This window comes from Balaenoptera borealis (genome assembly GCF_965194805.1).
Source record: "Balaenoptera borealis genome assembly, chromosome: 3".
Taxonomy (NCBI): domain Eukaryota; kingdom Metazoa; phylum Chordata; class Mammalia; order Artiodactyla; family Balaenopteridae; genus Balaenoptera; species Balaenoptera borealis.
Genome location: NC_138866.1, coordinates 76,790,290 through 76,813,008, shown reverse-complemented (window position 1 = coordinate 76,813,008; position 22,719 = coordinate 76,790,290). Strand labels below are relative to the sequence as shown.

General features: G+C 46.3%; 1 protein-coding gene across 6 annotated transcripts in view; it reads left to right on the top strand.

The window, feature by feature from the left end:
- The window catches only part of RYR3 (ryanodine receptor 3), a 551,623-nt gene that overhangs the window by 440,034 nt on the left and 88,870 nt on the right, over window positions 1–22,719 (top strand). For all 6 annotated transcript variants that reach the window (XM_082384899.1, XM_082384900.1, XM_082384898.1 and 3 more), the window contains 14 exons: window positions 569–709; window positions 2,042–2,205; window positions 4,426–4,504; window positions 7,981–8,070; window positions 9,154–9,300; window positions 9,510–9,572; window positions 10,755–10,830; window positions 10,946–11,069; window positions 14,173–14,288; window positions 14,828–14,895; window positions 15,858–15,979; window positions 19,706–19,755; window positions 20,154–20,214; window positions 22,181–22,419. In XM_082384899.1, coding sequence (XP_082241025.1) covers window positions 569–709; window positions 2,042–2,205; window positions 4,426–4,504; window positions 7,981–8,070; window positions 9,154–9,300; window positions 9,510–9,572; window positions 10,755–10,830; window positions 10,946–11,069; window positions 14,173–14,288; window positions 14,828–14,895; window positions 15,858–15,979; window positions 19,706–19,755; window positions 20,154–20,214; window positions 22,181–22,419 — 1,540 coding nt within the window. The remainder of the gene's footprint in view (window positions 1–568; window positions 710–2,041; window positions 2,206–4,425; window positions 4,505–7,980; window positions 8,071–9,153; window positions 9,301–9,509; window positions 9,573–10,754; window positions 10,831–10,945; window positions 11,070–14,172; window positions 14,289–14,827; window positions 14,896–15,857; window positions 15,980–19,705; window positions 19,756–20,153; window positions 20,215–22,180; window positions 22,420–22,719) is intronic.

Genomic DNA, 22,719 nt, shown 5'->3' with positions numbered 1-22,719 from the left:
TTGGCAGTGTACGTGTGCCCTCTATTGGCCATGTGGGGAACTGCTGCAACATGGCTGGACCATCAGAAGGCTCAAGCGAAAGGCAGGGAAGCCAGGGGCAGTAATCAACGCTGATAAAATCTGCAGACCCACAGCCTAGTCCCCACCCTCCCCTCCCCATGTCAGCATTACCAGGATCTCCCAGATTTATTATAAGCAAAGATCTCAGAAGAAATTCTCCCCATCCCTGACTGCCTGGAAAAGCACACGGTGACTACTTCCGGAGGGTAGCGTTTTCTCAGTAGGAGGAGACACAGTTCCTCTCCATTTTCCAGGAAATGCAAGGGACGAGTTAGGAGGCACAAGAATTAATCAGGTAGATTCCGTTCAGGCTGGAGCTCCTTAGGCACAAGAGCAGACCGTTGCCAGTGGCGTTTGGGGGCCTCTCTGTAGATAACCGAACTGTTTCCATTGTTGGTTTCACTCTCCTGACGGGTGTGTGCTGTTTTCTTCTCCCCTGTGTGCTGTTGATACCTGTGGATCATCTCTGCCCCACCGCACTGGTGCACATCTGTTCTCAACCTCCCAGCTTCTGACAAATCACTACGAACAGTGCTGGAAGTATTACTGTCTGCCGTCAGGCTGGGGGAGCTACGGTCTGGCTGTGGAAGATGAGCTGCATCTGACAGAGAAGCTCTTCTGGGGGATTCTTGACTCCCTTGCCCATAAGGTAATGGCAGTGCTTCCTGAACAAAGAAGGGGGCTTGCCCATTCGGTGATACAACCGCCTGCACGTAAGAATAGCTGATACCTAGTCAGCCTCTATCTACCATGTGCCCAGAACTGTGCCAGGCACTTCACAAGCGGATCGCATTCATTACCCCAACTCTCTCAAGTAGGAGCTAGCCCGACCCTCCTTTGACAGGTGAGAGAAAGAGCAGTTGATGACTTGCCAGACTCACAAAGCTAATATATGGAAGGGCAACTTCCAGAGTGAATCACGGAGATATTTCCTGGTTCCAGTATTAATGACTTACCCCACCCCCATTCCTTCCCTGCTATGTTGTGGGGCCCCGGTTAGCTGGCCTTCACCAAGTCCAAGCCTAGAGAAGTCCTAGCGTCTGCCCTGATGCAGGGACGTGGGGTTCCCAGGAGACCTTACGCCATTCAGGCGAGGTGATTCCCAGCCACTGAGGAGAAGGAGCTTGAGGGAGGATGCGGGCCTCTGAATCCCAAGCCTTCCTATGCGGTCTGATTGGATTACAGCCCCGACCTGTAGGCAGCCTCACACCTGCCTCCCCCTCCCTTACCCCAGATTTAGATTTGTGATGTCACCAGCTTTAGACAAGATCGGGAACATTCAGGATGGTAGGGCCATAGACAGGTCACCAGCTTTAAAGGTAGAACATGAGAAGTTTTTCGGGTTTTCATACAGAAGTCTGGAGCAGGTGTACAGCTGCAGTCTGGTGTTTACCTACACTTACATGATCTTCCCTCCTACCTTCCTTTGGTCTAGTACAAGCAGATCAAAGGTTGTCCCTCACCTGACATGCTTTAACTGAGATTCCTTCCTGGCCGGGTTCAGGAGAGAATGTCTGTGGTACAGAGCAGTCTGCTGATGGTGTCAGCATATGACCCGCATCAGCTACCGAGGGAGCCAGAAAAGCTGCTGTGCCCTCCCTAGGCACAGGCTGGGCCACTTTCTATAACCATCTATGGCCGACAAGTTTGTAGACTCTGTTGGCCTAGTGAGAACCACTTTAACCTTTAGATATTCCTGCAATTAACTAGTTAGGAGATATTGATTTAAACCTTGATTTAAGGTTTCTCAACCTACAGCAAACGGTGACTTGAAGGCTTTACAGATTGTCACTTTTCTGTGACAAGGATACCTCAGTTTCCACCAGAATGTATTACAGGCCTTACATGTTCCCCGTTTTGGTTAACCTGGGCAAATGCACGTGTTTTTTTTTTTTTCTTCCCAGCTAATCGGTAAGTGGTTCTGCCTGGCGGGCTATGGTTTTGTTGTGTGTGCTAACGTGGTCTTTGTCTTTCCTCACAGAGGTATGACCCAGATCTTTTCCGAATGGCCCTGCCCTGTCTCAGTGCTATAGCTGGGGCCTTGCCACCAGACTATGTAGATACCAGAATCTCAGCCACATTGGAGAAACAGATCTCAGTGGACGCAGATGGCAACTTTGACCCGAAGCCTATCAACACCATGAAGTGAGTCCAGAATCATCTCTAAGCTGGTCCTAGATTTTGCCCCGTGGCCAGTGTTTCTCTTTCAGAAGGTAGCCAGAAATTTAAGCTTCCCTCCCTTCCCTCCTGCCAACATGGTTTATCATGTCCCTTGACACTACGAGTCACATTAGGTGCTAGATTTTGTCCTCACCTCCTGAAAGATTAATCCATCCATATCTGATTATATGCCGTATTATTATATTCTGGGCTATTTTTTTGGAGGGTGGGGTTGGTTTATTTATTATAAGAGGTAGATGCTCTCCACATATGTCACCTGAGGCACCACAAGAACCCTGACAAATGATGCAATTAATTTATTAATGAGTTTTTTGACGAAATCTTTGCTCTTTGTGAATTAGGCCTGTATAGTACTAATAACATCATACATCAAAACATCTCCATAAATAACACTCAGCTGAGCTCCAGCAGGACTTCAGGGGGTGAGGGCAGAACAACATGGGGTCCTTATTTGAGCCACTGGACCTGCTCTTTGCCAACGGATGTTGGATCTTTGGAAAAGCTCTACAGTAGCGCTTTTTCATTTCTCCCCCTGATTCTCCAGCATTCCTCACTGGTGATGATTAGGCCACGGACAAAGTATTAGACAAGATCTGCTCAATTTTGACTTTGGCAGTATGGCCCCAATTATGATTATGGGTCATGGGGCATACAGGCTTCATCTCCAGCTGCAATTTCAATGAAAAGCTCCAAAACTGCTGTAGAATAAGCAGGGAAAAGAAGGCATGCCCTGTGAGCCCCTTGGACTTATGTTTTATGGCAGTAGTTCTCAGATGAGAGCCATAGCCTGAGCCCTTCCCCGGAGCTGTCAGCTTGTGATAACATATAAAATTCATCTTTGGGAAAATTAAATACGTATTCCATCAGCAGAGCCTTGAGCTGAGCGGATGGTGGGAAACAGAATTGAACCTGCTGTAAGGAAGAGGTAACGGGTGTGGTGAGCCTTCAAGCTAAGGCTAAAGGGAAGGCAGGTATTGATTTGGAGAACTTGGCCCTATGAAAACGTAGGTGTGCTGAAGGCGGACAAAAGGTGTGATCACTTGGACGCTTTTATAAACATCATGAGACAATGTGGTACTCTAGCAATGGTGTGCTGATGATGACTCATTCGGTGTTTTTTTGAGAGTCCTGATTTCTTCAAATAGACCTCTGACATCAGTATGGCTCTTTGAGTACTGTGAATAATGGAAACTGTGACCAAAACTTAAACAGAAAAGGGCCTTATTGCAAGGATGTGGGGTCATTATTAAAACCTAGTGAAAGGCTGACTAAGCAGGCCTCAGCAAGGGCCGGAACTAAGGCAGAGTGACCAGATGGACATTCTCCAGGTGTCCACATTAGATGAGTCACCCTGAAGAGTTTGCTGTCCTGGTCTCACTCAACTCAGGATTCACATTGCAAGTTCCCTGGTGGTCTAGTGGTTAAGAGTCAGTGCTTTCACTGCTGTGGCCCAGGTTCAATCCCTGGTTGGGGAACTGAGCTCCTACAAGCCATGCAGTGCAGCCAAAAAAAAAAAATAGATTCAAATTCCAGGAAGAGTGAGTCTGACTGGCCTCGTCAGAGCCAATCCTCAGAGACAGTTCACATAAGACTGCACGCAAGTCAGGAAGACTTATTCCTTAAAGCGAAGCGGAGGCGTATTGCCAACAGAAGGGGCAAAAGCTGCAGGGCTAACAGAAGTGACAGGTGTGTCTACTGGGTTGCCATGATTCTAGTATTTAAACATGAATCACCAGACCCCAAAATGTAGACAAGCACTATTTTGTATCATTTGGTCCTGTAGCTACCCACTTCTGCCATCCACAGATCAGAGTTGTGAGATGGCAGGACAGTGTCTTTGGATGAAGGGATTCTCACGGTCTAACCCGGACAGGTCTGGCCCAGGAGCCAAAGTGGTTCTTAGGAGCCAAGGGAACCCAGAGCAGCTGGAGGGAGGCCACCTGTGAAGCAGAGGCTGCTGCAGAGACGCCCTCTGATTAGCCATGGGTGTGTCTGTGACCTGGTCCTGGATATGCCTGGAGCTCAGGAAGGTCACTGCGTCTGGGGTCCAACTTCAAATTTGGGGTTAGCTGGTTGATCACATGCAACTTCCGATGGCCGATTGTTAGCTCTGGCCATCTTTTCGGCACATGTGACTGAAGTGCTTGGGGAGGTTGTAATTTTATTTTTCCCCTCATTTCACAGTTTCTCCTTGCCTGAAAAGTTGGAATACATCGTCACCAAGTATGCTGAGCACTCACATGATAAATGGGCCTGTGATAAGGTAGGGATCATCATCCAACCGACAATTGTCAGGGGAAAAAAACAAAACAACACAACAGCCCAAGAACATGAAAGGGTCCAGTCCTGGGAGTCTGCCTGACTTGTCTTAAGTGACAGACTCGCCATGCCAGCGGCATTCATTATTTCTGAGCGGCGATTTCCCAGGGTTGGTGGAGATCGGAGAAATGGGCGGGGGCAGTTGCTGACGCGGCTTTTTGTGTCTCTCAAGAAAACGATCGCTTCTGGGAGTGTTAATGTCTCTCTTCACGTTGCGTTTCCTGGAGTCGGCGCCCAAGCACATGCTTGCGTGTGTTTGACATAAAGGCTTAACGTGGGGCCGGAGGCTTTTATTAAATGTTTCCTTTGAATGTAGTGTCGGAAAAGGGAAAATTGAATGGAAAGATTTACCCTTGCATTTTGCCAGCAAGCTGAATTTTATTCTAGGGAGGACACACGGCTTCCTGTGGTGGGCAGTGCTGGAACTTCCAGACCCTCCCTTATTAGTAAGCCTGTCCAGCTGGTGTTTAAAATTCTTCACCACATGAGGTCAGGCTGCTAATAGGTTTAATTGCTCTGTCAGCCCTTTAATGCTGGCAGGCACATGGGGAGGAATGCCAAAGACATCTCGGAGTCCTGTGGGCAGCCAGTTAAGCACTGGGCCTTTGCCCAGCTGCAGCTTACAGCCCGTAACGGTGGACCTATCTCCACAGCAAGGCCGCAGAAACCACCTGCCTGGATGCACCCTGGATGAGGGGCAGCTTGAAGCCCTGGCTCAGCCTCTGCTCTGATTCTTTCCTGAACCCCTGTTTAGAGCTCATGATGACGCCAATCGTTGTATCTGTAGAATGGGCTAATACTCATGATTCTAGAGCAGAGGTTGGCATGCTTTTTCTATAAAGGGCCAGAGAGTAAACATTTTAGGCTTTGTGGGCCGGACAGTCTCCACTGCAACTACTCATCTCTGCTGGTGTAGCACAAAAGCAGCCGATGACAACACGTGAATCCATCGCAATATCCAATCCATCCCTAAGCCATGTGCCTTTTACCTCCTTAGTCGCTTTCGAACTTGAATGGTTCTCTCTGTGCCCATGCCTTGGTTTTAGTCTAAGCTGCTCTCATCTTTCACCCAGACGATGTGATAACCTTCTAACTAGTCTGCCCACGTGCACTTTCTCCAGTCTGTTCTTCACGCTGCAGGCAAGTGGTAGTTTCTGTATGCAAATTTGGTCAGATTCTCCCAAATGGGTCATGTTCTCCAACCCAGCCCCTTCTCCTTGTTAAAATCCCTTAATAACTTCCAACTCTTTTCATATAAACGTCCAACTCCTTAAGATGGCCTGATAGGCCCTGCTTCATCTGGTCTCTGCTACCATCTCTAGCCTCATCTCTCCCTTCACCCTCTGCCCTCCAGCCATATCCCCTTCATTTAGGCTCGTTCTCTCTCTCTCTCTCAAGCACACACACACACATGCGCATAAACACACACACACACACACACACACACACACTCTGCATATGCCTGAATCTGCCCCCTGTCTGAGCCAGGTACCCATCTGCACTCACACGTGTGAAAACACCATTCACCAATTCCTCCTTCAAAATCTGTCCAAGTGTGAATTCCTAGGACGCCTCTTTCCCAGATTTCTCAGTTATAGGCCCTCTTAGCACCTTGCTCTTTTCCTTCCCAGTATTTTTATAGCAGTCTTATATAGTTGGATTTGCAGCAGTTATACATTTATATATACCAGTTACCAACTATGCATTTACTGGCACGGTATTTGATGAATCACTCTCATCCACTAGCCTGGAAGCTTCAAGTTTGCTCACCCTTGCCAGGTGGGCGTTGATAATCTGACAGGAAAAGAATATTTTCCCCTGCCCTCAAGGACCCCACAATCGGTGGGAGAAACCAAGTAAAGCAGCCATTATACAGGTTGTGCCGTGCTGTGATGGGCACGGGGTGAGAGCACACAGGAAGAGACCCCAGCCCAATAGGGAGGGTCCGGGAATGCTTCCTCGAGCTGCTGACACCTACAGGGGGTGATGAATGAGGGGCCATTGTTCAGGCACAGGGGAGCAAGTGCACTGCAGGCCCTGGAAGCAGCGGGTGCAGACCCCGAGAAGCAAGAGAGTGTGGTGGCTTTAGGGGAGCTTGGTTCAACACACTGGGGTCACAGAGTAGGGCAGGGGAAGAAGGGCAGGACATGAGCCTAGAGGGCCAACACGATCTTCACTGCAGCAGTAGAAGCCAGAAAGAATTTGGATTTTTACCATGATGGCAGCTGGGAATCAGAAATTTTTAAAGCAGCAGAGTGCCCTGAGCAGGGTATTTTATAAAAATCACTTGACAGTGGTGTAGAAAATGGAATCCGTGAGAGACGGCAAGACTGGAGACAGGGAGACCGCATAGGAAGCCGTTGCAGTAATCCAGGTGACAGCTGATGGTGGCCTGAGCTAAAGCGCTGGCAGGAAAGTGAAGGAGGGGCAGACCAATATAGGTCTGGGAGGTTGAACACACATGAGAGAGTGCAGAGAAGGAAGATTCCCACATTTCTGGCTTGAAAAGTGAATGTAAGCTGGTGCTGTTCACGGAGATACAGGGAACCTGAGAGGAAGAGCCATTTAGAGAAGTGAAATTCCAGGTGCTGTTTCAGACCTGTTGAGAGGTACCTATGGCCATCCAAGCAGAGCTTAAATAGGTATGGAAGTTAGGAGAGAGATCTGGGCTGGAAATGCTGATTTGGGATTCATCCACTTAGGGACCATGGGCCTAGATTATATCCCCCAGGGACAGTGTTCCTTGAGAAGGGACAGAAACTTGAGAAACAGCCACATTAACAAGGGGACATTGGCAGAGGCTGAGACAGAGCAGCCAGAAGTCTTTGGGCTGTGAGGTTATGGAAAACAGAGCCTTATTTATTTCTGTATCCACCATGCCTGGGACAGAGTTTGGCACCTACTGTCATAGGCATTCAACCAATGTTTGTTGCATGACTTCTGAAATTCTTAAACCTCTATGATTCTAGAAACATGCCTTGCTACAGCTTTGCTCTGGGGTTGGCGGGCAAAGGGTGCAAACCCAATCAGCCTCCTCCGAGCCGTGGCCAGTAGGTCCAATACTCACAAGCCTTCAGCCTTGACGTCTGTCCTTGCCTGTGATTGTGACACATTGTTCTGAAAAGCATTGTTCTCAGGTCTTTTGAAGCATACTTCTGTCTGTAGTGGGCCTGAAACACAAGCGAGTAAGTGGAGGGGACAGCAACTAAAACGAGAAGAAACAAAGGAGCAGGGTTCAAAATTCAGGGGGCAGAGAGCCTGACAGCCCGAAAGGATCAGTTAGACATTTCGGAGGGAAATTTCCAAGCTCTGTCACATTCCATTATTCTATTTGTTCAGTGAAAATTGAAGCTGGGATGTGGGTCACCTAGCGGGGCTCTCTGGGTGCCAAGGATATTTGAACTGAGAACATTTCTACAGAGTCAGAATGGATGGAAATATGGAATTTCCCTGGATGAAAATGTGAAGACCCATCCATTGATCAGGCCTTTCAAGACATTAACAGAGAAGGTAAGGACCAGGCCATGCTAATTTCCCTTCCCTGGGAATTATATCAGATGGCAGAGGAGTTGAGGGCACATTCACCGTCCTGTTCCTTAGAGACTTGCCAGGACTTGGCAGACTCCTCAGGAGCTGGCCCGTGGGCCACAGCCTCAGGACTGGTTTCTGAGAACCCAGCCTCCCATTCTGCTATTTGGTTCTGAAAGCCCATTGGAGAGAGAAGCACCAGTCAGCACTTAGAGGCTGGGCCAAAATGCATTTGTGGTTCACTTGTAACTGAACTAGGAAGGGCTTCTGTTAGATTGTTGCAGGGGACGGGGGGCGGGACTTGCATTGTTGGAGAAAATTCAGATAGAAAGGACTTCCAATCATGACGGATAAAAAGAATAGAGAAGAGAGTCCCCAGGGAAACGTGGACAGGTCTCTTGGTTTGTTTGTGTTTTTTTTAAATTATGAAATTTGGTTCAACTCAACTCTGAATTCCTATCTTGCGATCAGTAAGAGTTCCTTGTAGGCTTTAGACCTAGTGTCACAGGTAAAGGATGACATGTGTATCTTTATGTGCATATTGACCAGTTATAAAATTGTGCATGGCTCAAAAGAGAATTCTAAATCTAAGAAAGTCTATTTCCCATGCTCCGAGGAGAGCTTTGTGCAAATGCATTTTGACATGTCCCCTCTTAAGTACCTACCAGAGAACAGAAGTCACTCTGGAGAGAAAGGGGTGGGTCCAGGGCAGGCGACACTTGTGCAGTGGGCGGGGCACAGAGGAGGCAGAGGTGGCAGCGCTGGGGGGTGGGGGGAGGGAAGAAGTCATTCTCCTGTTCTTGCTCTGCTTTCTCCACAAACTGTGGATATGTCTGGCACATTCCCTCTAAAAGCAGGAGACTGTGGGGTCCTATACTTAAAAACCTCAGAAAGACGGACGACGTGTTTCAGACGGGATGCTGCAGAGGGTATTCTGACCCAGTGAGAGGAAGCTGGAGCCATTTAGCCCCCTTCCACTGTGGGAGGACGTCTCTTCCGGGAGACAAGCCAGCCACAGTGCTGGGGCGTGCCCTGCACAGCTCTTCTGCTCCAATGTTCTTCCAGGAGAAGGAAATTTATCGCTGGCCTGCCAGAGAGTCCCTGAAAACCATGCTGGCTGTGGGCTGGACGGTAGAGAGGACCAAAGAGGGAGAAGCCCTATTTCAACAGCGGGAAAATGAGAAGCTTCGAAGCATGTCCCAGGCCAGCCAGGTATGACCATCACGCCCAGAGGCCAACACTAGGCCAGTAGAACCCATGGAGAATCTGGGAAAGCTATCCCCAGGGTATCAGAGATGAGGCCCACCACCCATGAGCCCTGGGAATCTTTTGGGACATATCTTTGGCCACTGAAGTCAGGGATGCTGATAAGAGTAAGGCAAGTAACGGGAAACCCAGTGATTCTGCCTTTGCTTTCCTAGGGCAACAGCTACAGCCCTGCACCCCTGGATCTCTCCAACGTTGTGCTCTCCAGAGAGCTCCAGGTCAGTGTTGATACTTTCAGAACAGCGTAACCGACTTTCTAAAACCCCTCAAGTGCAGGACATATTACCCTCCAAAGAGTTTTTCAAAAAGGGGCGAAGGGGAAGAATGCCTAAAATATATCACCGCTGAAATTACAAAATTAGAGAGGGCCACAACGAGCAGAGGCCACTCATCTGACACAGTCTCAGCAGAATTAGCCAACAGTCCAAGAAGGTGAGGCTTTGCGCTTCTTCCAGAGACGTCATAGCAGGTCATGACTCAATAAAAGGGAGATCAAACAGCAAATTACTGTATGAAAACCCAAAACAGAACTTATAACAGCCAGGAGAGATAACTAGTAACAAAGCTATTAACAACTAGGAGAAAACGTACGAGGTGACCCCTGGGTTGGGGTGCTGGACTGCTCACACCGGACCCCCCAACCTTGAGGACAATCGTGTATCCCGTGGTGGATTCACTCGAGTTGCCCTTGGTGGTACAGACAAGTCATCATTGTAGGATTTAGGGACTTAACACCCAAGAGGATGAAATTAAAGCCTTAAGCTTCCTCACCCCCATTCCTCCCCTGTGCACATGTCGGTGACCGTGACCGGCTCCAGCCTGAGGCCGTTACTCCTCAGAGAGTCCATCAGACCAACGCTTTCGACCTTAAAGAAAGTTTCTTTCCAAAGTACACCCTTCATTCCAGGTCACTATTTTATGAACCTTATAAAGATGCACTCTATTTGAGAAATCTTATGTGCAGCAGTTTTCTCCAACATGTGATTATTTTTAGTTTGCTAAGCTAAAGGCTTTCGGGGATCCTAGAGTTTTGCATGACCCCCACTCCCAGCTGCCTATCTCAGGTCAGGAGTAAAATACTCAACTCCTGTGACAAATGAAGTGCCACCAGAATGCAGTTTCCAATGGAAATGTGTGTTTCTCAGAAATGCGTCAAACTGCCAAGATAATAAGTTACCAGAAAAGGACAGAATTAGAAATTGTTTTCTGTGTGTACGGGAAGATATAAAACTAATGAGGTGCATAAGCACAGACTAATTAATGATGGGAGACACTCAGCAATGTGCCATTAGCATTTGGTGGTGTTCTGTTCCTGAGGCTGCCTGAAATAGCAGGGCAGATATGAACCCATTTTTCTTGCTTGCTTTCTCTCTGACTGTCGTCTCCCTGGTGGGACACAGGGGATGGTGGAGGTGGTAGCTGAGAACTATCACAATATCTGGGCCAAGAAGAAGAAGCTGGAGCTGGAGAGCAAAGGTGAGCTAGGTTCACAGCATCTCCCGCAGAAGGTGAGCTGGGGGGCAGGTGTGTTTTCCCAGAAGTGCAAAGGAAGAGCCACCTATTTTGTCATCTCTCACTTTACTGACCCCAGGTGGCGGCAGTCACCCTCTTTTGGTACCATATGACACCTTGACTGCCAAGGAAAAGTTCAGGGACCGGGAGAAGGCACAGGACCTGTTTAAGTTCCTCCAAGTGAACGGCGTTGTGGTTTCTAGGTAAGTCGTCTTCCGGGTGATGTTAGCAGGGCAGGGGCAGGCTTGTGTGGTCTCTCGCGCTCTAGATAGTTAGTTGATCACCTGCCTGCAAAGCAGATCACAGTAAGGATAGCGGTTGAGTCTTTTGAAATGAATAGATGTTTATTCTGGAGCATGAATCCCTCTCTTCTGACATAAATAAGACTGGTCAATATCAATTTCTAAACATCAGTTACAGCAAAGAATCGTGACAAATTATACATCTGTACCTTAAACATTTAATTTTAATTAAAACAAACACACATGCATTCATTCACAAATCTTGTACCATAGGCCCCCAGATCTCATCTTTGTTGGTTGTTTTATTGATTGGAATTGTAAACCACATCCACAGTGCATCCTCAAAGCTCTTGGAATTGGGCTAAAGAGCAGTTAAGGTACAGTTAAGAGAATTAAGGTACATACAAAACAATGTAAATGCAGTATTCTGGGTTTCTTTTTGTTTTTTCAATTTCCTCCCTATCTTTTTTTTTTTTTTTTTTTTTTTTTAATTTACTTTTGGCTGTGTTGGGTCTTCGTTTCTGTGCGAGGGCTTTCTCCAGTTGCAGCGAGCGGGGTCCACTCTTCATCGCGGTGCGCGGGCCTCTCACTATCGCGGCCTCTCTTGTTGCGGAGCACAGGCTCCAGACGCGCAGGCTCAGTAATTGTGGCTCACGGGCCCAGTTGCTCCGTGGCATGTGGTATCTTCCCAGACCAGGGCTCGAACCCGTGTCCCCTGCATTGGCAGGCAGACTCTCAACCACTGCGCCACCAGGGAAGCCCTCCTCCCTATCTTTTACGGTTGTCTCACTCACACCTAATTCAAAAACTCTGTATTTGGAAACTTAACAATCGCAGGTCTTTGCAAAATATGCAGCTTAATTCTCACAGAATCACCAGTTCTCTTCACACTTGTGTTTTTTTATTTTATGTGTTATTTAATGAAATGCCATAATAACAATAGGGAAGATGAGTGACATCAACAACCTTTGAACAAAGATGGCAACTCCACTGGAGAGACTGAATGAATCATGATTTCCTAAGACTTTATCTCAAACTTATGTTTGTCAGAATCATCTAGACAAATGTTTTAGGGGAGGATGGTCTGGGCTGCTGCTTAAGTCTTAAAGGTAGAACCTATTTTCCCCGCTGGTCAGGTGTTGGTGATGGGCTATGCTTGCTGTGTCCTTTGTAGAACGAAAAACAAGGTAGTGTCCCCACCTCAATAAGCCATTCCTCCAGAAAGAAATGTCTACTGAGCCAGCTGCTGTTTCTTCTTTTAGTTTCCTACAGAATTTTTGCCACTGAATGACAGAAACCTGAATAAAAATCTATACACATATTTCTATTGTAGCTCATATGAAAAAATAACAAAACCTATTTGCTGTATTGTTGAGTGGGAAAGGTCAGGCAGCAGGAGACAACCTCTGGGGAAGCATTTGAGAAAGACTCCCATCGTCATTTTAATCCTGTTCTTAACACCAAGATGCATGCAGACTGTGATTTGCCAATAAATAACTTGCTCACAGAAGTGAAAAATTCCTCTTTACTGTAAGAAGGGAATCAAGGAGATAGGGGGGGAAAGGAAAAAGATCACTGAATTCAGCAAACATACCCTTATAGCGGTTTACCCTGAGCCAGAGCCTGTGGGGGGCACTTGGATGTACCGATAAGGCGGTAACGTCCCTGTCACCAAGGAGAAACCCTCGGTTCCTGCTACCCATGCCTCAGACCTGCTCCATCCTCAACTTCCCCATCACTTGATGACAGCCTGTTCTTCCCAATGCTCAAGCCAAAAGCCTTGACTCCTCTCTTTTTCCCTGAACCCACATCCAATCCTTTAGGAAATCCTGATGGTTCTCCCCTTAAAATACCCAGAATCTGACCACTTCTCACCCTTCGTGCTGTCATTGCCATTGCTGAAAGGGCTTCCTTCCTGGGCCCCCTGTTTCAATCCTTGCCCTCAGTCCATTTTAATCCTAGCAACTAGAGTAATTCTGTTACAATGTGAGTCATATCATGTTGTTTCCTCTATTCAAAACGTTCAATAGCTTCCCATGTCAAAGCAAAAGCAAAATGCTAAGGACGGCCCACGGCATCCTGATGGTTGACTCCACTGCCCACCCCACGCCCCTCTGACTGCCTGCTCACTTCCATCCCTCCACACTGGCCTCAACTCAGCATGCATGCTCCCACTCAGGACCTTTGCACCCCCGCTCCCTATGCCTGGAAAGCTCTCTCCCCTGATGTCTCTATGCCTCACCTCCTTCAAGCCTATACTCCAGTGTCATCCTTCCAATAAGCCCAGCACTGTTTTAACACGACAGTCTACTCAACCCCACTTCAGGCACTCTTGGGCCCTTTCATCTTGCTTTAGTTTTTCTTTTTTCCACAAAACTTATTAACTTACAGCATTCCAGATAATTTTTTAAAATGTATTTATTTTATTTATTTTATTTTTGGCTGCGTTGAGTCTTCGTTGCTGCATGCAGGCTTTCTCTAGTTGTGGCGAGCAGGGGCTACTCTTCGTTGCGGTGTGCAGGCTTCTCATTGCGGTGGCTTCTCTTGTCGCGGAGCACGGGCTCTAGGCGCGCGGGCTTCAGTAGTTGTGGCTCGTGGGCTTAGTTGCTCCGCGGCATGTGGGATCTTCCCGGACCAGGGCTTGAACCTGTTTCTCCTGCATTGGCAGGCAGATTCTTAACCACTGCACCACCAAGGAAGTCCCCAGATAATTTATATTTCGTTTTATGTAGCGTTTGTACCTGTTTATAGCAAGCACATAAGTTCCATGAGCACAGGGATTCTTGTTTGCATCTCTGATTTATCCCCAGCTCAGTATTTGTTGAATGAATGACAAAGATCTTTCTGAAAACTCTTTTCAGAAATTATTGTAGCTCAGGTGTTGCATGCTCATAGAGGCAGGTTTCAAGTGCAAGGGGAAATGAGTCAAATGATGAGTCAGGCCGCTAAGCCAGAATAGCCATCAACATTTGGAAAGCAGAGCTGACGTGGAGAAAATTGCTTGTGCACCAAAGTCACATTGTTATCTCTGTTACTCCCTGGGGTTTACCCATTTCCAATCTAGAGGTATCAAGGACATGGGGCTGGATGCCTCCTCCATGGAAAAGAGGTTTGCCTATAAGTTTTTGAAGAAGATCCTGAAATATGTTGACTCTGCTCAAGAGTTTATTGCCCATTTGGGTAAGTATCATTGTGAAATATCAGAAAAATGTGTGCTTCTCATAATATCAAAAAGAATTAGATATTCCTTTTACAAAGAGCGATGCTTTCATACTGTAGCTGTTCATGATTCTTTTAAACATATGGTTTAGGGAAGGGCACAGTGGCTGAGATTTCCCACACACACACACTTACAAAAAATCAGTTTTGTCTTTGGTTTGCCTTCTGGGTTTGATTGAATCATTTGCCATTTTTCACATAACTCATCCTCTTCTAAGTTTTCTATCGTTTTGCTTTATGCCTGTGAGTATATGACTCAACCTCTCTGAAGCTGCCTTCTTATCAATAGAGTAGAGAAAAGAGTAGTGAAAGCCTAGACAATTGCCACAAGAAATAACCAACCCTCACAATTATAAAGTACTTTGTAAAATATTAGATATTTTGTAAAATCAAGTGGCCTTTTCATGACGAAAAGCTGCTCTGTTTCTTTAATGCCGTGACTCTTTTTGTTTTTGTTTTCTTTAGCTCTGGCCAACTTTGTGTCACTTTTGTCTTTGTAGAAGCCATTGTCAGCAGTGGGAAAACTGAAAAGTCTCCCCATGACCAGGAGATCAAATTCTTTGCCAAAGTAAGTGACTCTCTGCATTTAACCGGTTTACCTTCTTCTTGGGATCTGTACCATTTAGGGTACAAGTTAAGCAGATCCAATAATGACTTTGATGAGATGGACATGTGCTTCTCTGTTGTGGAAAGGTCCTGAGGCAGGTGGGTGGTCCGAGGAGGTAAGCAGCCTGCTCTGCTCCACGCCATCACTCAGGGACTCGGGTTCTTCCTCTCTCGATGCTCTCTCATCTCCTAAGATGTGGTCCCTGACAGTGGTCCAGACTCACCTGTACCACATCTGTGAGAAAGGGGGGAAGGAGAGGGGAGGGCAAGCTGTTGTTTTATTAAAGTTCTAAAGTTTAATAAAAGTTGTTTTATTAAGTGGCTAGAACTTAATCATTTCAGCCTCAGCTAGCTGCAAGGGAGGTGTATAATGCATGCTTTAACTGGGTGACCCCATGCCCAGCTAAAACACGGGGATTTCTACTGCTAAGGGAGAGAAGGGAAGAACGAATTTGGGTGCCAGTGGGCTGTCTCAGCCACATGACCCTACCCAGAGGACTAAATACAAGTGAGACTTTGGAGTAGCCATGCTCTGAGAAGCAGAGACAGGATGGTCAAGTCCAGTGGTGCTGGGCCATGCCTCAAATATTCTGTTGGATGCCATGCCCAAGAAGCCACATCTGAGTGCAGGTGTCCTACAGGACACTGATGAAAATGTTGATTCAGGATGTGCATTTCTTTGGGCCCTTAGTCAGTGTCCTGCACTATCCCTTCACGTATTTCTAAGGCCTCTGGTTACAGGCATAGAAGAAAAAAAATGTTTTGGAAACTGGGATTCACAGGGTAGAGTTTCCTAGAAATTCCAGGACCAGAGTCTTTTTGTGTTCAGAGTCTTTTTGCTCATTAAGAATGAACTTTTTCAAAGGAACCAGAGGAAGGGCTTTGGCCAGCCTCCTAGAAGTTCATCTCTGGTGGATCTTTCAGGTTCTCCTCCCACTGGTTGACCAGTACTTTACCAATCACCGCCTCTACTTCCTCTCGTCCCCTCTGAAGCCCCTTAGCAGCAGCGGGTACGCCTCTCATAAGGAGAAAGAAATGGTGGCCAGGTGAGTCTACAGAAGAGAAGGTCACAGTGCTGATGTGATTTATGTAAAACCCCAGACTCCTGGGGCTTCAGTGGTGAATCTTTTGGAGAAATGCGCTGTGGCCTGATGATTGGTAGCTCAGAGGTTTTGGTTATCATCTGGTTTTGAAAGTGACTTTATTCACACTTATCTGTATATTATTTTGGCAACCAAGAGAGGTGCACTGTTTGGGGGTATCAGTAGGACTTGGGGGAAACTTACATTACTCAGGTCAGCTTCTATCCTGAAATAACATTTAGAAAAAGGAGAAGGTAATTCTGAAGCTTGGGAAAAGCAAACACACAACCTTGAGAAGAAACGGATTAATACTGTTTTCAATCTCATTCTTCTCAGGCTTTTTAAGCTTAAATTTTTTTTTAATTTATTTATTTATTTATGGCTGTGCTGGGTCTTCGTTTCTGTGCGAGGGCTTTCTCTAGTTGCGGCGAGCGGGGGCCACTCTTCATCGCGGCGCGTGGGCCTCTCACTATCGCGGCCTCTCTTGTTGCGGAGCACAGGCTCCAGACGCGCAGGCTCAGTAATTGTGGCTCACAGGTCTAGTTGCTCCGCGGCATGTGGGATCTTCCCAGACCAGGGCTCGAACCCGTGTCCCCTGCATTGGCAGGCAGATTCTCAACCACTGCGCCACTAGGGAAGCCCGCTTAAATTTTTTTTAAGGAATCAGATCTTACAAGTCCTGGTGTGGATGATCTGAGATTTGAAATCTAGAGTGACATGATTCAATTTAAATTCCTAACAGGAAACACATTTTCATCAAAAGCACCAGCTTCCCTTCTTATTCCACTAGGCGTGACACGTGGATGCCTCAGCAGAGCTGAGAACAAAGCGGGTGCTTCATGATCAGGCTACAAGTGGATACCACTATGCCTCAGGTTCTCTGTATTTGATTTACAAATGACAAGGGATGGATTAGACTTCTAAATTGCAAAGAGTTAAGGACTGCAATAAAGGCAGTCTATCAACCCTTTCCCTGGCATCCATCTATCAACCCTTTCCCTGGTGAACAATGCATTTTATATTTTATAAGGGCCCAACTGTTGAATATCACCATCTTTGGGAGGATATTCAACCTTAGGATTTAGCTAACATTTATCAAGCGCAGCATGGCTCAGCAGTGAGTTTGATTTTTCATATGCACAAGTTATTGCCCACTTATGGAAATATCATTGTGAAACACCACAATGCTTTAAATTCCAAGAACCACCTGTGTGTTATGATCTCCATTTTGCAGATGAGGAAACTGAGGTTTGGGCAGGTTCACTCCAGTGCCTAAAGTGACCCAGGTAGTAAGTTAGGGCAAGAATGAAAGCCTAGCCCTCTCTATCCAGATCGAGTGCCATTTTCTCTACACTGTAATTACTTCTTATATTAATATTTGTTAAGCAGGGAGGAACGCATGATGTCAAAATGAGATACACTTAGAATCAGTTACTGACCCAAGATTTGCTAGATATTTTCATGACACACCAGTGTTTTTTGTAAGAAGTTAAGGAAATGAGGAGCCAAGTGAGATACTCAGATAAGCCAACAGAGGGCAGGTGTGTCTGTTCTCTTCATCTATTTTTCTTAGGGTATTAATTCATGGAAATGTAACATTTGTTCAGCCAGGCACCACTTGTCACAGCTGGAATACAAGCTGGAGCTCGCTGATCAGCCTTGCAAATAGCTTTCCGATCCATCAGTGTGCCCGCCGCCCTCCCATAGAAGTGGCTGTATCGGCACTGAACATGCTCACTTTTCCAGACCCCTTTTGTTCCCAGCCTTCACCCATACCCCACCTCTTCTGCATCTGATGCAATTTACCAGTGCTTTCCGGAATCTCTCCCCTGGGATCTCTTTAATTTATCGCCTTGAAATTCTGAGATGAGAGAGAGGCGCCTGGGGACTCTGGCCCCTCATAACTCTGGGTGAAGGACAGTGCTTCTGCTTGAATCGTGGGTCCCACAGGCAACAAAAAAGGGCCTTTGGAAATTTCAGACCCCGGCCTTGACATGCCTGAGAAAGCACTTCTGACAGCAAGGGGAGCCACGTTTATATTAGGATCAAACAACCCAAGGATCTGCTTTAGTTAGAAAAATGTTATTTTGTATTTATACAGAGCGGGTTCATTTTGAAGCATTTTGCCAGAAATAACTGAGTTTATCAGCCCCTAATTCTACAGACTAAAAGGGTCATGTGATTAGTCGCTGACTACAGACAAGAAAGCTAAAACGCAGAGCGGGATGAGGTGAATTCACCACGACAGCCCAGCGAGTCCTGGCAGAGCCACAGAAACTCATATTCCTCCAGGATCTCCGCCAACTCCATGAGTTTTCATCAGATGCATAACTCTGAAAAAAAAACAAACATCCGGGGAAGAGAAAAGAAGCAGCAGTTCATATTTAATTTCACACTCGCTGGCTGCCAAATTTCTGTTAACTTATTCTGAGCTCTCTTAAGCTCTAGGCCAGTGTTTCCAACTTTTTTCCACTGCAAAAACAAATGACTAACCAGGAGAGACTTTGGCTGTGGTGTCCAGTAGATAGCCCAGAAAGGGTCAATGTATTCATTGAAAACCATTTAGAGGTGAATAAGTGTTCATCCCCACCAACACTTGGATGGATTTCTTCTCTATTTGAGCTGTCTCCTAAAGACGTTTGCCCTGTGTGGGGCAAGACGCCCATGACTTCTAAGAAGATCTTGGGAAGGACTTCAGCTAGGTCTCACCTTGGCATCCCATGGCCTGTACCAGGTGATTTTATTTTACTTCCCCTCTTTCTGTTCCACCAGGAAGGACAGCTTTCTGAAGGGATTGCTAAGTTCTTACCTAGCTGTGCCAATGTCACGTAATGTCAGCGTTCTAAGGAATCTCCTCCCGAGAACTTCAGCAATGCAGGTCAAATGATGGCCATAGTGCCCCTAGACAGGGGCTCTCAGGAGCGTGTTCAGAAACATCTACGGGCTCTTTGCTAACTGCACAAAGCCCTCTATTAGGCACTGTGGAAAGTAAAACAGTAAGACACAACTGGACTCCAAGGGGTTCCATGGTAGACAGTATGGGTGAAAGCATGGAATAGGGTCAAAAAACACAAAAGCGTAGCAGATGGGATTTCCTAGCTTCAAAGACACAGATAGGACAGCAACCCAGTCAGGCCTATAGGCTAATGGAGATGTCAGAGAAAAGCCATTTCTTGAAATGTTTCTGGTTCAGCACAGTATTGCCCATACCTGAACCTTTAACTTTCTTCCAATCCCACCATCTTGCCCACCTCCAACTAAGGCCTCACACCCTGTTCCCCAGAGTGAAGACTACAAAAAGGGCTTGCAATCTACTGCAGTAATGGAAAACTCATGCTTCCTTCCAGAATCCTCGTTTATCCATGAATGTTATACAAATGAACCTTTCAACATATAGTACGCTCTAGCAAGAGGTGGTTTGCAACAGGTGGGTCATTGCAAAACATAGTACTTGTTGCAGAAGGATTGTTTTCTGCCTGCAAGGTACCCCTCGTGATTCTCCAACAAGACAGTGGGAACCACATGTTGTCCTAGTGTGGTCCAGAGGATTCTTTGAGGGGAACACAGTGCATCTTCCCGGGGTGCTGTACTAGGCACTTTGTTTTACTGCACAGGGGCCAAGGGGTGGGGTACAAATGAGTCTCCCTTGAATCTCTGTCCCTTTCTGACTTTCATTCTTTTCTGCTTCAGCCTGTTCTGCAAACTCGCTGCTCTTGTTCGACATAGGATTTCCCTCTTCGGTAAGAGAAGTATTGCTAAAGGCTTCACCCTCTGTAATTATCCTGAACTTGTGTTTTGCCTTCATCTGTGGCTCCTGCAGACAAGCTGAGCCTGAGGACTAAGGTGTCACCTAAATTTGCCATAGAAAGTTGGTCTGAAGTATGATAAACCCCTCTCTCCCCCTTGAACAGCTCAGATTTATGAATGAATCTTTAATGAATGCTTTAAGCCCTGCCTCTAACTTCCATCATAAAGCGATGTGTCAGGCCAGAGATAAATGCTTTGGCCCCGAACGGAGGCCTGGCGCTTTGTGTGTTGGTGGTTAATAAAGCTGGGCTGTTTATGCGAATTGAGAAGATTGTGTTTAAATGCCAGGCTGAATGCTTTGGGGAGTCACAGGGGATATTTCTGATTTTAGGGAACGATGCTACTACAATGGTGAGCTGTCTTCACATCTTAGCTCAGACACTTGACACAAGGTAAGTGTGCCCAGAATTCTCCAGTAGTTTCTCAGGACTCCCTCTGTGACCCTCTCTCCTTGCTTCTTATTGTACTGAAGAGGAGATGTGTCACCGTTATGCAGGAGCTGGGGAGAAAAGGGAAGATGGGGGAAAGATGGATCCCACCATGACATTAGCACACTCTGTTTCTCAGCTCACATGATGGAGAGCCACTGTCATGGTAGATACCGAAAGCTGAGCATTTGATCAATTCTTGTCTTCTCTTACTGAGAAGTTCGTCTTTCAGAAGATAAAATATGTAACGTGGCAAAGTACCACTTCGTATCTAATTCTCCACAAAAAAAGAAAAAGGAAGAGCTGCCTGATGGGTGGCAATGCCATAAGAATCCTGGGAGAGGGGACCCATAGCACTCTGAATTCAAAATGGCCAAGGAAGGGATGTGATTACCAGAAGATCAAAGACAAAAGATAGATTCGAGCCCATGACCTGAGGGTCTGATAGGAAAGATGGCTGAACAAGAAAGGAAGTCTTCCTTTTCTTTCACATACATACATATATGTGTATGTGTGTGTGTGTGTGTGTGTGTGTATATTCTGGTAGTATAAACATAAATTATTTGATGAGATAAAAAAGAGAAGCAGTGCAAATAACTGACAGGGAGTTTTCTTTAGCACACTCATTAAGCAGGGCCCTTGTCAAAGTTGAGAGGAGAACACACATCCCAAAACCCAACGCAGAAGAGAGGCACCAACCTAAAAGAGTGGCCAGATGATGAAAATCCTCTACAAACTAAGAATGTTTTTTTTAAAAAAAGTTAAGGGTAGTTAAAGGGGATTTTCAAGTGTCAGAGAGAAACAAACATGTTGTGGAGATGTTAAGACAGCACAACATTTTCAGGCCCAGACCAAAGCATCCCAGGAATGCAATTGGGACGAGGAATCTTTATTCCCAAAAGCGTGCAAAATGCCTTAAGAGAGAGTCCTCTTTCTTAAACGTACCGACCTGCATTTTTTTTTTTTTTAATAGTCATTCCTGAGAAAACCTGAGGAGGATGGTTCATAAATACTTACAGCAAGCCTCACTGACTCTATTTCCTTGTTTTTATTTTTCTGATTGGCTGGATGATTATCATGAAAATGCTGTAGATAAAAAGCATCTGTCCTTATAGCAAGCCTGTCATAATCTTGTGAATAAGATGTAGAAACATGGAAAATAATAGATGACTTGTAGGTTTTGTTCCAGTTCTAAGTTTTATAAAATAGTTTTAAGGGAAAGCCCCAGGTACCCATAGCTAATCTCCATTCCCACATATTTTTTTCAGTGGTCTGATTAAGCTGTCTGTTTTAAAAGGGGCTGGCTCTTCTCCACTCCCCTTCTCCAAGCTAGGACATCCCTGAAAACTGGTAGAAATCTAAGCTTCAGTTGATTTAATTCTCTGTTCTCTCTCTCTAAGAGGTCATACATCACAGGAGAGCTAATATTTCTAACTAGTCCTTATGAAAGTTGCTGAGCCCATGTGGAGCTGCAAGAAAAGCTCCCCTCTCCCTCCTTTAAATTAGATATTTCCAGAAGAATGTAGCCTGCTGCAATATTATATAGATAGCAGGTGACCAACATCAGTTTCTTTCTAAGTCGTCCTGCCATTTCCTAAGAGTTGAGCAGTCATTCCCTCAAATCAAGCATGCCTTCCAGTTGCTGCCCCCCACCACCCCCACCCCACCCCCCCGCCCCCCACCCCCACCCCCCACCCCCGCCCCACTCCCACCCACCCCCCACCCCCGCCGCCCGACCTTTGGGTTTGTGGATCCCAGTTTCTTTTTGGATGCTAATAACCACTCTCTCCATTTCTCCTGACTCGGTGTCTTCCAGGTGAGTGGGGTGTCAAATGTCTGCCCAGGTTGCACTGCAAGTCACCAGTCTCAAGAAGGGGGTTGGCAAAAAGTTCAGATTATGCTTCTGGTTTTGAACATTGTTTGCTTACAGGACAGTCATGAAGTCAGGCTCAGAGCTGGTGAAGGCCGGGTTACGAGCATTCTTTGAAAATGCAGCTGAAGACTTAGAGAAGACTTCAGAAAACCTGAAGCTCGGCAAGTTTACCCATTCCAGAACGCAGATTAAAGGCGTTTCTCAGAATATTAACTACACCACGGTGGCTCTGCTCCCCATCCTGACGTCCATCTTTGAGCATGTGTCTCATCATCAGTTCGGGGTGGATTTACTCTGTGAGTCAGCCTGCTGTCTGTCATGGATTCATGTGCATCTGGCCACAGATCAATAGCAAGTGTGTGGCTCATTCCCTTAGGCTGACCTTGAGGACAGAGTAGAGATAACTCTTCCACACTTTTTCCTTCTTAGATTTAAAAATGAAGTAACAGACTCTTGGAGGGGAAGAAATCCCCAAATTTGAGTATATAATATTTCATCTTTTCCCACTGTTTTTCAGGACCAGAATTTTCCACCCACTGGTTTAGCTCTCAGCCATTGTGTTCTCACTTAATTTGAAAAGGTTATCTGAGAAATCC